Consider the following 17,658-nt stretch of genomic DNA (forward strand, 5'->3'; position numbering starts at 1 on the left):
AATATATAAAGCTGCATAAATATGCATTTTCTAGATCCTTGGTATCAACCAGTCTCGCAGTGGCTGAAGTAATGGACTGTTTGGGAGAGGCTGTTTTCTACAAGGTAAATCTTGGTTAAGGATTAGATCGTGCCAGAGCCATTGGACCTAATTATCACCTGGTACAAATCCATCTGAGCCTGTGACCTCTAATAGTCCTCTGCGGCTTTAGCTGGGCGTCAGGTCCTGGTCACCTCAGGGCGAGACCGGTGTTATTTCCTATTTCTCAGAGCTCACAGTCAGGAATGTTTATGACTTAAATAGGGCTTATTAAGTAGAAAACAGCTACCATTCCTAGTCCCATAGTAAAAGATTAAGTCTAAAAAGCCTCAGCACTGTCATGACACAGTAAAAAAGCTCATCTGAGCCACAGAAGCATCCTGAGGAAGCACATTCAGAAACGCCGCTCCCAAAAGCAGGAACCCCGAACAGCAGGCACGCCACGCACCAGGCTACCCTTCTCTGGGTGCGCTTCACTCCTCGCAGCTAGCCGTCTGCCCGACCGAGGGCCGTGCTACGTTCCTGCCTTGTACTCGCTCCCCATCCAAGGCAGCCTGGACCCGTGGCTGGAGGAGTAGCTGCCTCCTGCACGTTCCTGTGAATCCAAAGCCTGCCGCCGCCCGGGCTGCTTCTGCAGCCCAAGCTGGCACTACGGGTACGGACACGTCCCACGCCTTCCCCTGCCCTCCTGTTGCGTAGCCGGGGAACAGGCGGGGATCAGGCGGGGAACAGGCGGGCAGACCCGAGCTGCAAGGGGTGCCGCACTCCAAACGGCTGTGGGGGTGAAGGGAGAGGACAGCGACTCCCTTCTGTCACTTGGATCCGTACCCACCGGGTACAATCGCGTTCCCTCTGCAGCCCGCTGTTCCGGGCGCTGCGGTGGAAGCTGACAATATAACTTTAATATCAGTCTGTGCTAAGCAATTTGCAAACCAGCTACACTGCCATTCAACTATCCACAATTAATTAAATTCAGATAGATATGCAGCTCAAAATATTTTATTAAACCTTATGCCAAGGACATTCCTGAAAGTCCACAGGGCTTTATTTAAGTGGAGTTTTGAACCTCAGGATTTTGGCATGTTAATCTGAAACACAGGCCAGGAAAAGAAGTTTCATATTATGTATGAATCAGTAATTATTCTATTTCTTATTTTGTTTTGTGAATAATTTTTAAAGCAAAGCTTCAAAATGTATAAAGTAGCTATTTCTTGACAGCATTATGAATTGGGTCAAAACATGTCTCCCTCTGTGATCAAAACCAGGCCATTCATGAAGGCTTTTGGTTCCCCCAACCTCAAAACTAAAAATTCTCCTTTCTTTTCAGCACCCCTCTCCAAACCTACACCGTAATACTCACCTTTGTAAAGGAAGGAGAGCACAGGTTCAGACATAAGGAACCTGCATTTTGAACCGCCTATTCTGAATTACGGTATGTAATTGAACATACGCTATATCAGTAAGGTATTTCCACTGGTATTACACACAGGCAGTTAGTTCAGCTACCATCAGTACCATAACCTGATCGTGCCCAAATTGTACAATTCCTATAGACAATCTTTCTGAAAATATTTTTATATAGACAGTAATAAAATAATGGATTTTTTGAAGAGCGTCTGTACTGTCATCACTTCCTGCAAAGCTCATGAGACTGGGATTCTCATTTCGACAAGGAAAGATAGAAATTACACCTACAGTTATCACTGGCACAGAGTTTCAGGTTTTGAATTCCACCGTGCTAAGCGAAATGTCCAGTATAATACAAATGTACAGTGAAAAGACAAGCCAGAACTGGATTCTTATCTTTTCTAATGTCCTTTGTAATTTACACTCAATTTATGGATTTTTTTTTTCTTTTTTCCAGTTGGCATAGTGTAAAGGATAAAGGAAAAAATCAAATCAAATGTAGGTAAATATGAGGGTGAGAGGTATGTACCATTAAAGTGTATTAAAAAACTACTTCTTCAGGTGATAACCTTTGTCTCTGACTGGCAGAAAAAAAAAATTTAAAACAATCCTGTTATTACTGATCTAGCAATTATGACATTCAGTTTATGCCAAATTAATAATGTTGTGAAAGTACAGGGAGATGAGTGAATTAACCTGTATACAGATTTTTTCTGTATAAATAGATCATTCCAAATCAGCAAGAAACTACATAAAGTAACACACTTACTGTTGCAGGCATTCATCTGACAAGACCTTACAAGCAGTGAAGGAGACAGACCACTACACATTGATCCATTTAATGTGACATATTGGCCCTTTGCTGTTAGGTTTTGGCAGGCAAGTTTCCTTCGCTGGATTCCAACACCGCAGCTTACTGAGCACTGTGAAAGGAAGGATGCAGTCAAACTAAACTTGGTGTCCCATGCCACACATGCTAATTTTAAACTAGTTTGTTTTGTTTTGGTTTGTGTTTTTTTCTCCTGAGAGAGTGCATATGCTCTAGTTCATAAGAATTAAACTCCCTTCACTTTTCCAGGCAATAAGAACACAAGATAGATAATTTGTTCCAGCAAGCAACTCAGGAACAATTAAAATAACATGACAGTACTTCTTTATGTTCAAGCATGGGCAGAACAGAACAATGAGATCTAGTATCTCAGAGAAACAATTCCGCACATTCTAAACAGTCTGTATCAATTCTCTCCACCTCCTCTCCTAGTTTGCATTGCATGAACTTTTAACTGCAGCTTCTAACTTCACTTTTATAAATCTTTTTGAACAGGGAGTGGCAACAAGCTTGCCACTTAAATGGCAAAGGAGGAGGACATATTCCAGAATAATGCAAAGATTCACTTTTTGGAAGTGGTACTATGAAATAACTGATAGCTAAACATGCCTGGTAGAATGCATGCGGTACGTTACAGCCGGTCCTTCAGGAACCGAAACACGGCTCAGGAAGGGGGATGCGATCAGTCTGGTTGTAGGCAGGAGTGCACAGCAACAGTATGCACAGTTTAGTCCAGGTACATGCCTTCAGCGAAACCTTCAGCTACCTTGTGAATTTATTGCTCCAAATATCTTATTCACCCAAGCAGAAATCTTTAGAGCTCATGCTGCAATTGAAGGTTTTGGTTCACCCTTGTTGGGGGCTGCTCACCTTGGACCATTCTCCTACGACTAGCTGAGGAGGACAATCAACTTTTGCACATGGTTTACTAGTTGGCAGTTTAGGTTCCTGGCAGGTGTCATCAGAGTGCTTCAGGAAACTTCCATCTGTCAACAGCTGCTTACAGTACACTTTGCGGGTCTGAATCCCTCCTCCACAAGTACGTGAACACTAGGGAGAAGAAGAGAGCATAGAACGTACACCTGCATGGACATCTGTGCTCACCCATCACAATTATTTTACACAAACGCTGTAAGCCCCCCACCCTCCCCACCCCCCAGCTGTGCTCTCTTGAAAAATGACATCTACCTTTAATTAAAAAGCAAGCAACATGCAGAAAATGCTTCTGTTAAAATGTTTAGCTAATATATTAGAGATGATGAGAACCTAACTACTAAGTTAAAAAGTCACACCACCTGAATGCAATTAAGTAGAAGAAATCTTTAGGAAAAACACATAGATCTGCCTATGTCACACATCAGTTAATAGACCTGGTGGGAGTTTAGGAAAATTTGTCTTTGACGACAAAAAAAAAAAAAAAAAAAAGCAGCAATGTCTCCGAAAGGCTGTTATTGCACTTGCAGAGCATAGAAAGAGAGGTGAGATCTGGAGTAACTGGTATCCAGTCTTCTTCTGAAATCGTAAAAAGGGCTTTCCACCTCATCCTGTGACTACCCAGCGGCACAGTAGTCCAAAGCGGTACTTTTGACCCTGGATTACTTTGTTCTAATGAAATCAATTGAAACACTTAACATACCAAAGTTTAGGGGCTACCTGCCATGTTATTCCACCTAGAGCATTTCAGGTACCAGAGGAAGACATTTAAACTATTTCTGTAAGCCAGTCATACCTGTTGCCATTCCTCAACATGCCAAACAGGGGGACAATCAATCTGGTTACAGGCTTGTAAAGAATGAGGTTTTTTGTCTTTGCAGTCTTCAGCAGCAACAGCAGGTCCTCCCGGCTGCTGGCAGTACACGTCCCTCGTCTGTATCCCAACCCCACACGTAGCTGAGCAGCGTCTCCAGGGGCCGCTTTGCCAACTGTTCCAACAACACAGCCAAGAGCGCACAGTTTAGCAACTCCCTTCAGACGGGGGAAGGAGCACTCATACCCAAAGAGCACCTAGCAAGAAGTAACTGAAGGCATCGTTACTGATAGATGGCTAAAACGTCCCTTTGGTTTGGCTGTAATGCAAAATTATCAACTAGATTTATAAACTTACAGGTAACAAAGAAATGCAGAAGTTATTCACAATAAAGGAATAAAGAGTCATTTTCAGACGAATTCCACTCCAGCATTTACTTTTCGAACACTCATTAAAAAAAACAGCCTGTTGGGGTTTAAATTTATAAATGTAAATATGTAAATAGACCTTTCTTACATTTACAGAACTTCCTTTAAATGTGTATATGTTTTCTATAAAACATCCTGTTCCTGTTAACTTCTTCCCTACATTTTGCAAGAGGAGGTTTCTGCAAAAATGTAGAAACAATATGCAAAGGATCAGGGATGTCAGAGATCAAAAGTGGGTAAATAAGGCAGCGCAAGTCAACATTTCACATATGGCCCTTTCAAGTGACCAAATTAGCTAGGTTTTCTTGGATTTAGACTGGGTTTGTTCTTTTCCCAGGATCTTCAAACAACAGCCATAAGAACTATGTGGGGCTACTAAAGAAGCATGAGGTTAAAGTAACTTTAAATCATAATTTCACTTTTTTTCAATCAGTAAGGATAGAAAGTAAATATTCTCTGGGTTTTTCTGTGAAATTGCCCTAAAATTTTCCTTGTACCACTAGAAGAGTTAAGGCTGTTTTTCCAGCCCTGGCAAACATCTACAAAGAAGAGATTTATTTCAGAAAATGTTCCCTATTTTATTAGTGAGATGTGAAGAGTGGAAAAGGAGTGAACAAGACCAAAAAAAAATCCCAACCCCAAAACCTTGTTAAAGACAGAAGTAGTGAAATTTCATCCAAAAGCAAGACCACAGTCCTGCAATCTGAACCCTTTCTGAGAAAGCCAATGTTTATTTAAGCCATATTAACCAGTTCTCTGCCACACTATGATTTCGTTATGACAGCGTACCTCGGAGGGCAAAGCTTTGTATTGCAAGTACGAGTCATCGGTGGTGGTCTCTTAGAATTGTCACACAGGCTTTCATTGACTGCTTGTTTTGTCTCTACATGCAGACACATTGCAATAGCTTCTTGTGTTCCTGGATTAAAAAGGAAAATACTCATGAAACACCGAAGATGGAAGAGATTTCTGTAAAGCTTACTTCTCAGTGAAAAAGTTCCAAACACTGAATTCAATGGCAGGCTTAAAATTAACTTTTCAAGTCATAAAGAACACTGAAATAGTTTATATAATACTCAGAAGATATTTGTGAATTATATGTAGCACTTCTGTGATATTTAAAAGTCTTGATTTGACATTCTACTTCTCAAACCAACAGTCAATAGGCTTCTCTGTCCACTATCAGACGCTACATCTGCCTGGTTCTGTAATGTTCTCACGCCAACTACTAGTTTCATTGCCAAAATCAGGGTGAAAGTGATTCCTTTTCATTTACCTTGACTTTAAGGAGCTAAAGATCTCCTAATTAAAAAAAAAAAAGGCAAAAAACTTGCAAAACTATAGTCAGGAGAATGGCTGACTAAACATAGAACCTTTCTCATAGGGGCTAAGAGAAGCAATAGTTTTGCTGAAGGCAGCAAATCTGTCCCAGCCTCGAGCTTTCCTCACTCATGACCATTCTTGGCACCTTCTGTTCTGCAGTTCTTGCTACCTGGATCTTATTACTGAAGCATGAAAGATTACTAATACTCACATTTCTATGAGTCAAAATGAAACGTAATATAAGTTTGCTTTAGAACAAGTCAGCTTAGTGAATACGCATTTTGTGAACTACTTTTATTTTAAACCTATGTAATTATCCAATTTTATATATCGTACTTTTTAGTATGAAAGCCTTGCTCAATTTCAAGGCTCACTTGCATGCACACGAAAGACAAGATGATTTGTGATGTACTTGGGGAATCCTGTGTATTCTATAGCAATGCTAATGATCATAAGCCTGTAGAACAAAAAAAGCTCTGAAATAATAAAATACCTATTTTGTTGTTTCCAGGTAAAAATGGCTTTTGAAGAGTCAGTTTAAAGAATGTAAATCCATTTCCTTCCTATCTCCAGTGGTTTTGTAAGGAAACAAACTTGCTTTCAGCAGCAGGTTATATGTCTTTTCTTATGACCAACTTCTAAAGTTTCAAAGGGAGTTGCATTTTTAACTAGAGACCTTCACTACCCACTTCATGGTATCACGTATGACATTACCTCAAACATCACCACTGTTGTTACACAAAGACTACTACAGCTACTCCTGCTTCTGTGTCAACTGTGCATGACGACTGGTTTCTTAGGATCAGAAACGTTTCGGTTGGAAAAAACGTTTAAGACCATCGAGTCCAACTGTTAACCTACCACTGCCAAATCCACCACTAAGCCGTGTCCCCAAGCACCACTGTCTTGGCACTATTGATCACTAGCCATTCGGATTTCAGCGGGCTCGATGAAATATCCTACACTGAAAGTTTCATCTCCATGCCAATGGTCCATATTTCTCTCTTTTACAACACATTCATGAGCACTGTCATTCTTTTCATAAACGAAAGCTGTTCCTTCCATCTATAAACAATTCTGATGTAGTCCAGCGTATCAGCCAGCCCAGGCCACAATCCTTCTTCGCGACACTTGAACCAGTCCAACTATTTCAGACGTGTCAGCAGAAGGAATAGACCAGCAGTGATTTTCACAGTAAGGAAGATTCCAATTTCTTTCAGGCTCTCTGGTACACCTCTTGATCCCCTCTGGGACTCATTTTCAGTTCAGAAAGACCTTGTTATATAAATGTTTTGACTACATCTACAAAGTGATGAGTTTTTAAAGGATGGAAGACCTGGCCTTAGATATGATTGACAACCTATTCGGTTCTCTTATATCAAAGTATTGATAATTACATTAACATAGAACACACGCATTGAGTAAAACATATTTTACTAACAGGGCTGAGAAGAAACCTTTAACAGCAAATACCATTACTATAATGCAGACAAGAAAATGGCAGAAAAAAGACAAACCGGTAAATAAACATGGTTTCTAGAACTCTACTATTTTATTCCAGACTGACAACCAAGGGAATCAAACATTTTCTGTCCAATCAATCCCCATGTGTTTAACAGGAGCAGCTTCCCTGACCCCTTACGTAGGAAACGCACATCTGACTGCGTGCCGGAGAGAAATAAAGATTTAGAAATCATGTTCTGGCAGAAAGAGAATGACGTTACCAGACAAGCAATCAAGCATAGATCAAGCATCCATATAATCTCTACTTTAGGTCAAAATCTACCCTATGCCACCAACCTGCAGTTTCACTGACCTCACCATGCTCCTGGGGGAAAACCACACGCAGAGGTGATGCTACTCTGGAACAGGTTGCGATAAGTAATATCTTCTTAATATCCCACACAAAGGAGGGGAAAGAAATGAGATTCCTTTCAGACCATCTAAATCGGCAATAATCCCACAGGAACCTTTCATCTCAGTGTTATAAAAACTGAATTGGCCAGCCAAATGAACAAAAGGCCTGTCATACCAGGTGATGGTTTGTGACTGCAACTTGCCACCTGGAGTTCATTAGACCACTTCTGCCTTGCAGCATGATCTACCTAGCTTTAATTGTGTTACCAGAAGAAAAGGTCGATACGTGGTGTATCTTTCGTTTGACTTAACTCCAGGGCACAAACTGCAGCAGTGATACCGCCCCAACAGGGACCCTATTGAAAGAAAAACGGCTCCCTGTTTTGATGCCGTAAGTACAAAACAGGTATCTAAGAGTTGTTAAAAACATACCACGCACTTCCTTCCTGTTCCTTGGTTCTCAGTTCACGGACTCTATTCAACAACTAACTACACTTAACTGATGCAGCATTTGCTTGAATTTAACTGTCAAAATATCTTGACAATTAACCAGATTTCTCACCCCAAACTATAATTTTACATTATTTGGGAACTTCAATCACTGATAAATTTCTTACTCTATGTCAATTGGAAAATGGAAAAATCTATTATTCAAACAAGCAAAGTTTTATATGTATTACTTTCTTGGCTTATAATATAAACATAGTAGATAATTTAACTCAAACATTATGTATGCAGTAGGGAGCATTAAGTATTTTTACAGTAATCTGATGCACTATTGTAGTAATTATCCTACTATTCAGTGAAATAGAATCTTTTCTATTTTAACCCAGCATTCAAACCACATACATTTACATTCTTTTACAAGCTTTTCCGTGCACTGAAATATACAGTGCCTTAAACTGTGTTAAAAGATCAGAATGCTCAAAAAAAGCCCAGAAGTTTGGTTTCTGCCTTTCTTAGAATACAGAGAAAATGGGGTGGAAAGTTGCTGTGCAAATGGTAAGAGGGTGGACCTGTTCTCTACACCTGGAAAAAGAAGGACAGTCATTTATTTCTATCAGACAGTCTCAGTTTGGTGACTGCTTAAAAATATGTATTATCAGCTGAAACAACTCAGAAGAAATGCCAAGTCCTACCTATGCTTGTACCCCTCTGCAAATCTATTGAAAATGGCAATGTTATTTATACTCCTCCTGTAGAAGAGTACACAGTCAGCGTCTGCAGTTAATGGAAGTAGTCATAGGAGTAACCCGTTATCAAATTGCCTACAACACTATTGCAAAAGCTCTCAACTTTATATGCGAGTCTCAGAATGGTCATTGTTTTTCTTAAGAGCCCTTAAATTTGGCTAGAATCCACTGATTTTCTAAGAATCTCAGGTTTCTTATGAATAAAATAGTGAACTTTTAGCCATTATGGTCCAGACAAAAGCCTGAAAACACAACTTGACTGCACCCTAAATCTTGCACAGGCTATAGAGGAAACAGCAGGAAGTGCATATGTATTTGTTGTTTAATCTCACTATTTCTAACCTGATGTAATGACTTTGTGGGGGCCCGAATCATAGTTTTTGAAGCATGTGGAATATAAATAATAGTAATTAACCACTGAAATAACAAAAACTGCCTCTTGCAATTAAAGGTATTTTTAAACAGGGACCCAGAAAATGTTCAATTATTTTTTTAAATGGAAAACTTCTCTTTAAAATATTGTAGAGTAGTTAAATGATTGACAACACTAAAGAAATAGTACAGATTATAAAAACCCATTTCTTTTCCTCAGGCTTACTCTTTACTCTGATAACAACTATTACTTCTCACTGATGATATTATGAAAATTAAAGTTATACTTATGTTGGGGGCATTTGCATCAGGGCCAAAGTTCTTCAGATTAAAAAAAAAAAAAAAAAACCACAAAACATTCTGGGAAAATAAGGGCAAATCCTGAGATCCCTGAGCACACAGTTGGCTTATTTTCAGTTTGGGATTTCTCAGTCACTGAAGACAAAATAGATCTTTAGCTTTCAGGATGGTTACAGAGTTTCCTATGGATGTTAAAGGTGACGTCTGCCTCAATTAGACTGGACAAATTTTATTTGCACTCATGGAAAGATTGATGAAAGCAGCATTAATTATGCTAACAGGTATAACACAGTGTAGGAGTCCTCAAAAGCAGTAATTTTTATGGCACCTAATATGCTGCATGACAAGCCACACAGATTTGGTGCAGAAAGCACACAAAACGACCAGAGACTTGTGTTACTAATGCTCTAGAACCTGCTGAATATGATGAACTGGACAGTAAAGACGATTGATACAGCAATCTGCAAGGCATTATCAAACATCTCTGCAATTCTAATACCCCAAAACCAACGTTTCCATCTGCATTTTTACATCTGCTTTGGAGAGGGACTAGAGGAGAGTTTGCATTAGAAGTCTAGTCTGTATGAGGATTTAAGAAAAGGTGCAAGTGACAAGCACCGAAACAGAGATTCAGTCCTTGCTCAAACAGTGGCTATAAAGCCTCCAGCCTACTTAGACCCTGCAGACTTTTCCCTCATTCAGAAAGAGTCAAGCACTAAGAAATGGGCGTAGGGAGTTCTGAGGCTACAGAAATCCACAGGAATTTATTTTAATAGCCACTGCTAGATACATACATAACTAGAGGAAAAAGTACCTAATATAATTTACATTACACTGGGATATTCCAAACTCAGACAACATTTATTTCTTGTAATGAAAGAGTTCATCTAATTGAAATGAGATTTGAACATAAAACCTAGCAGAAATGGATCAGCTCCTTTGAACTACACAATGGAAAAATAGTAGACAGTGAGATCATTAGTTAGTACACTGCAATAAGTTGGAAACAGAAGAGATGTCTGGTTCCCTTAAAACTATTTATCGGCAGGTAATTTTTGGTCTGTTTGAAAGCCTTTGCCAAGGCAGCAAGATGACCAGAACTGATAGAAGGAAAAAAATCACTGCTGCCTAACTAGCATAACAGTACATGGACTTCTGAAGCTGTTCATTGATAAAATATCCTGACAACTTCCCACATTTCCCAGGAGCATCACATAAGAAAAATGTCTAGACATAGTACCAGTGATACCACAGAAGTCTCCATAACACAACCAGTGCAAGTTTTTATGTGAACGTTTTTGCATGGACAAACTCACACACAAAGATGCAGGCAATGCAAACATGCACATGTGCAATAGCAGGCAAAGCCCAGAGATTATTTCAGCCCAGAAATCTGCTGATGTCCTCAAAATTCAACAAGTTTGGAGTTTTAGAACACCTCTGACAAAGACAATCGGCTAAAAAGCAGTCATAAAGTGGATTTAAGATGCAATGGAATACTTGTGCGTTACAAAAATCAGTTGAGATATATAAAAAAAAAAGAGAACTACAAATTCAGCAGTAATGAAAGCCTTGTTTCTGCTTCAGAGTACAATTTCCTTATTTCTAAAAACAATTCCCTCATTAAAATGAAGAAACGGAACACTCAGTCACAATAGCTGTCATTACCGTGTCACCAAGTATATACTTGGACTATAGCCTCTATATTGCCACTATATTGGCAAGGACAAGCCTGACCTTGCCAGTCAAAATGCCCGCTGAAGGTAGTGGAGGGAATGGGATGCATCAGCTTTTGTGATCACCTGGGCTGCTATTCCTATGGATCAACCCCATCAGTAAACACCAGTAGTAAATGATCAAGGAGGCACTTATCAGTCACTTACCATCCTGCGATAGCATTCTAGGGCATCCCCCCCAGCTTCTGTCTTCAAGGTTTGAACTAGTGAAGAGTACAAAGGAGGCTGCTTTCTGTGAGCTCTAGACTGGCTCTCTGCTTCCAATTGTTTCTGTTCTCCCCTTTTCTACATTTTTTTATTTCTTCTATGGGTACAACTGTCTTCACTTCCCACTGATGTCATCAGTCCTGTCATATATAGGTGTGTTCACAATTCCACTGCCTCCACTTAACACCTAATAACTCACTTGTGTTCAGTCCCAAAGTATAGTATGTAGTAGCAACACCAGCAACCTTGTCTAGTAACATGTACTTAGGACGACAGGGAGATTCGATTACATCCAAAAAGGAACGTGCCTAACTACTTGCAGACAGATGTATGGCACACAGTTCCTATCAAGTAATATACCGTACCAAGACCTAAACAAACTCCTGTTTGATCTTAATGCCGGTCAGACTGAAAGCAGGTCTCCCTAATTACAACTTTGTATACCTACTGTACTGCAGAAAGCAGCAGCATTTCGGAAGATAAGGAATAATTAAATGGGAATTTTTCTCTGAAACAATACACTGTTGATTCCTAGGAAAAGAAAGGCCATCTAAACATGCCCGTCACTGACACATTAAACCTCCTGGTACCACCAACTGCCTGGCAGCTGAGACTCCTGCAGCAACAAGACTAAAGCAAGTTGCTGTACAACAACTCCTTGCACCTCACTTAACCAAATAAAGTTGGTATTTGACCACAAGATATAAAGGAAACAAAGCAGTTTGAAATACTCTATGGAAAACCTAGAAATAAGTTAAAGCTTGAAGATGCATGTTTTCCCAGAGATCAACATAGCTAATTTCGGGGAACACTAGCAGAAGACTCAACAATATCAAACAATGCCGAATTCTTTACAACTCAGGAGAAATAAATAAATAAAGGTACCTCCAAGACATGTGGCTGAACAAGGGGTAAAACCAATGTACTCCCAGTCATAAATCACACTGCCATCTTCAGCATGTGAAAATTCTGGTGTGTAGGGGACAGGATCACTGTCACAGGATGCCTGGTGACAGACTCGTTCTGTTGGTGGCTTCACATCTTCACATTCCTCCTCAGGCAGTTCAACCTCAGTCTGAGTAAATGCAAGAAGAATTCGGCACTTCACATCTCGCACCTGTATGCCATTGCCACATGTAGCACTGCATGGAGACCAGGGTTCAGGAATAAACCTGCAAATAATCACAGCACAGTAGAAACACTGTCATTTTATTCCATAAATGAATATGTGCCTGTGTATGCACAGTTGAAAAACAGCTAAGAGACATAAATGTATGCTTATACACAAAGTAGACAATACATAATACTATCTGATGCTTAAATAGAATGCATAAGCAAGTGCCTTAAGTCTTTCATTTGCCTCTCATCCCAGACTATTTCTCAAAATTCATGAAAGATGTACGAAAAGAGAAGAAAGAATCATGAGGAACAGGGAAAGCTGTATCCTTTTTTGGGGAGAAAGGACATAATCTAAATCTTTTCTCAAGTTCTTTCAGTAGAAAAAAAGCGAGAAACTCCATGAAGACATTTCTATACAACATGAAATAGCTCCCCAGGTATGCAGACTTTGGCATATGCCAAAAGTATATTTGCAGTATGCTTAAATCTGAGAAAGGCCATCATGTTATGTTATACTAATAATCAGAAGAAAAGCACTTTTCAAATCTAGCTATCTCCAACACACCCCACCACAGGCTGCTGTTCAGATTAATCTTGTAAGAAGCCTCTCATCTTCAATAAAGAGGTCTAACCAGCTCAAGTCAATAATCCATCATTTTTATTATGAAGCATTTATGCTCCTGATGAACTATAGTAAAATCTTATTTTACAGATCATGAATTTACTGAATAAAAGGAGGTTTTAGTCGATAATATTCTCTGACTTCAAGGGCCATATTAATATCTGATAGTAATTTTCAAAATGGCACTAGAGCCAAGGCACTGAATTTCATTAATAAAGACATCCTGAGTGGCTCTGGGATACAATTTATAAGAAATCAAATACAGAGTTTCATAGAACATTTTTCCAAAAGGTTGCAGTTGCTTGTTGTTATATGTCCAAATGCAGCTGATGATCCAAACCCAAATTTGAGATATAGGAGGATATATTTGACCAATGCTAAAAATGTATTTGGAAGGAAAAATCCAAATTAGGATTCATAGATTTTCTCCTTATCCTTGATTAAGAATTATCTTTCCCTTTACTGCAGGAAAGCTGCCCTTAGAGCTACAAGAAATGTTGTCTAAGACAAAAAACAGTATTTACGCTCTGCATACACAGTAAGCAGAGAAAAATGTCAACACAGTGTGGTTGATTCTGTGGACAGTTTATCATCCTGAGCCAATAACCTCTTGCCAGTATATACAGAGGAAGAATCAAATAGAAGACCGGAGAACAGATGAGTGGCTAACCCATGAGGATACTCTAACTTAATCCTTGAGGTAGTCACTCAAGCTGTGTTTGGGATAGACCCCAAGAGAGTCTCCTGCGGAAAAGACTATTCTCATTTCCAATGAAGGTTACAAGGTAACGGGTTATTCTTTAAGGAGATGTTGATGAAATACCTTTACCATTCTACTATGAAGATAAAGATGTCAAAGCCTATCACTGCAAAGTTTCCTTGAACAGAGCCTCAAAATTTCAGTTTGAGCTCCCTGATCCTTGACAGACTTCAGTAAAGGGCACAGTATCCTCAGCTCTGCCCGACACCAAGGAAAACTGCAAGTGCTCATCACTTCCCCAGTCGGACTACCTTTGAAGTAGATGACCAGAGTGGTTTTTATTGCAAGAGTATTATCAAAACGGTGGATGATTGTGTCCTACAGTGATAAAATCTGAGTAAATGCCATGCTGGTGCAACCCCACAGCCCATCAAGTCCAGTGGCACAGCTGGCAGGGGTCAATGTCCAGATGCTTTTGATAACAAATTCTAACTGAACACCTGTGCGAAAAGCTGCAAAGGAAGGCTTTCTCTTGCCTCCAGCAGATAAAATCAGGTTAACCCTGAAACATCAGATCTCACAGTCTTCTTAAAGACAGCCACACAAACTACCTAGGGTAGCCAGGGCAAAATCACCCTCATCCAACAAAATGCTTAGGTACGTGCCTAACTTTAAGCATATTAGCAACCTTTTGAAGTCAATAGGGCTATAATGAGTTCAGACTTAAACTTGTGTTTAAGTGCTTTATTGGACCAAGGCCATTGTGCATAGGCTTAACAAAATCATTACTTTCCTCTCCTTCTGTGAAAAAACAAAAAGCCTGAGTCCATTTGTAGTTACGTACCTAATTGGAAAAATAGAACTGATGGACATTTATAGTTGAAAAGAGCTAACTGGCATTCTGACCACACCTAACAGTTTATAGTCTGAAAGCAAGCAACTTTTTTTGGTAAAAATATGACAGCAGCATACCAGAAATTAGTGTTAGTTTTGTATACTGTTAGTTGAGTGCATTAAAACATTCCAAAAATAACGTATGATGCATTCTTTTGCAATCCTGTATAAATGAAAGGAAATTTTGAACCACAGCAATCCTTTCAATTAATTTATAAAGAAACTTATAAAGTTATAAGCATTTTTTCTCTGACTTACAGCAAGCATGTATTATAATTGAAGTTTTCCCGTTGAATGTTAGTGTCTGGTATTTTTCAGCCACATGCAAGTTAAAAAAAACCTACAACACTCAAAATACTTTCTATGCTACCTTGGCATTTTCTAAACCAGTCACATGACTGTTTAGCTATTAAAATCCTGAATTATAGAACTTTTCAAAGGATGACCATGTTGAAGTCACACTTTAAGTACCTTCAACAGAAGCCAATGGAGACTGCTACTACCAAATTAGAGCAAGGAACTGACTGGACAGTGACAGAGCTCCAGGGGCTGACATTGTATCTGAATTTTGAACTCGGGCAGATTATTTTTTACTTTTTAACATATGCACAACCAAAGCCTGTGACAGATCATTAAAGCAAACTCCATCAACCTCTGAAGTGACATAGTTTTTACTCGGTGGCATTTACAGCACACACGTGGCAATGCTTTGAACACAATACTTCTCTGAAGACACTCAGAGTGTTCTCAGGTAGGGATTAAGAAGCATCAAAGCCCTTGTATTATGATGCCTTGCAGATCATCAGGAATTTATAGAGGAATGGATAGGATGGTTGTAACTGAAAATTTTCTGAGATCTTTAGCTAAGTTTGTAGATGAGAATTCTCTTCTGATTAAAAAAAGGAAAAGAATGGAAAAATGCAGGCACAACTTTTCACAATCAGCCTTTTTGTACAGTCATTCCTCCCAGTGCAACGTAGAAATCAAATGCTCCTATAATCATCTGCACAGGTATAAATGATGTACACGCTACAGATGCGGTGGAGAGCGTGGCCATGCTGCAGTGTTATCAGTCTAACACTAATGGAAAGGTGCATTCACCTGGCATGCTCTGAAAACGCCAGCGTAGGATGGCCTGGGAGATGAAGCAGTGACCTGAACTACTGATGATAAAACTGGGACAGAACAGCCCAACTCAACCAAGTCAAATCTGAACAGAAAACTGAAATCAGCACAGCCTTCTGCAGCTTTCTAGACTTGGAAAACATGGTGTCTCAATATATATTTTTTTAATTTTCCTCATGCCTGCAGTTCTTGCTTTCAGTTAAGACAGGAAATGCCTAAATCCTGAAAAAAAGGCTGCTCTTGTGATATTTCCAGTCCAACCCTACTGTGCCAAGGGGCCTGAATAAAAGTTTGCAGAAGCATCTAAAATGTTGGCTGGTTTCTGGGGCAGAACTTCCAGGACGCTGGCACCCTAGTCTGCCCTGGAGCACCACCCTTGCCTGCTCTGAGCAGGTTTTATCAACCTCGAGTGTAGCGTGTTGGACAAAATCACCAGCCCATTTTCAGAGAAGCAGCTGTGAAAAATGTGTAATTCTCTATCACCAAAGGCACGATGGAGACAGTTCTGTGAAAATGACTCAAACACAATGAGCAACAACCTTTATGAGAGACATCACATTTCACATTCACTGACTGCAACTCACAAACCTAGTGATTACTTTTTAGCTCAGGTTGCTGAAAAAATATATCAGCTTTTGAAAGCATTTTAGTTTTGCCCTAAGCCAAAACAGAGAAAGGCAGTCGAGGTGTCTATTCCTTTAACTTATGATTAATAAAAAGGATGCAAAAACCTGCTGGAGCTTCTCTGCGAATCCCACTGTAACTAAGAAGGCTCAAGGGAAGAACGTTTAAAATAATGATTGGTATCAACTGTCATCACATTCCACAACTAAAAACTAAAAAGGTCAGACCTACATTTTTCTTGGCCTCACTTTAAGGGCAGTCATTTTTTATTTTGTTAATAATAAAAAAAAGAAGCTTTTGAACATTCCCCCTCTATGTACATTCAGGACACCAGCCGTGGTAGACCACAGTGGCAGAAGTATTTATCTTCCACAAGCTACTTTTGGCACATCCATCATTTGTGGGTTCTAAAACACAGCTGCATTTATTCTTTTATTCATTATCAACTAAAATATCACACGAAAGCATAGAAAGACAGTTGTAATAAAAAGATGGACTAGAAGTTGAGATTTCATATTGTGGTTTAAGTTTGGATGACAAGAGAATAACTAAAATTAAGAGTGATGGCATTTTACCAAGGAAATTGTAAGCCTCATGCCGGGCAGAGGTGGGCTACGAGTTATCACTGTGCCATGTGTGAATTACAGAAAACAAACTTAAACAGATGCAGACCAGAGGAAAAATCTTGTTATAATTTACTTCAGGAGAAGTAGCAACCTATTGTTACACTTTCTTTTTAATTCTGAACCCTGACCCAAAAATCTCACTCCAGCTGGAACAGTCAGGGCATGAGATTTAAAGTATCCAGTGAGAAGTTGCTCTGTTTGCAAACCCCTGTCCACAGGACCAACAGGCGACCTGCAGAAAGGGATGAAGTCAGGGGTCAGTTATCTCTCATTTCTCCTCACCTGCCAGCTTCCTCAGAAGGACAGAGTAAGAGCAGCTGGCAGCAGAAGACAGGTAAAAAGAAACTAAAGGGGAATCTGGCTGCAGCACTTGAGCCAGGTCCCAGGAGAGCCCAGAGTACCCAGACTAGGAGAGCACAGCACCTCACCAAAAAGAAGGATGGCAGAGAAGAGTCATCAGCAAGAAGTGGCTGGAGAAACCTTTCAGACTTAGGTGAAGATGCTTCTGGA

The 17,658-nt window shown here is 39.7% G+C and overlaps 1 protein-coding gene across 1 annotated transcript in view; it reads right to left on the reverse strand.

Moving 5' to 3' along the window:
* Positions 1-512: 512 nt before the first annotated feature.
* LOC104620547 (ADAMTS-like protein 3) overlaps positions 513-17,658 on the reverse strand; it is a gene marked incomplete at its 5' end in the record, with an annotated part of 31,410 nt that continues 14,264 nt past the window's right edge. Inside the window, 7 exons of the mRNA XM_010286800.1 lie at positions 513-813; positions 1,336-1,399; positions 2,216-2,369; positions 3,146-3,325; positions 4,005-4,197; positions 5,240-5,369; positions 12,324-12,610. Of these exons, the coding sequence (XP_010285102.1) occupies positions 513-813; positions 1,336-1,399; positions 2,216-2,369; positions 3,146-3,325; positions 4,005-4,197; positions 5,240-5,369; positions 12,324-12,610 (1,309 nt within the window). The remainder of the gene's footprint in view (positions 814-1,335; positions 1,400-2,215; positions 2,370-3,145; positions 3,326-4,004; positions 4,198-5,239; positions 5,370-12,323; positions 12,611-17,658) is intronic.

The sequence above is a fragment of the Phaethon lepturus genome, unplaced genomic scaffold (genome assembly GCF_000687285.1).
Source record: "Phaethon lepturus isolate BGI_N335 unplaced genomic scaffold, ASM68728v1 scaffold12525, whole genome shotgun sequence".
NCBI classification, from domain to species: domain Eukaryota; kingdom Metazoa; phylum Chordata; class Aves; order Phaethontiformes; family Phaethontidae; genus Phaethon; species Phaethon lepturus.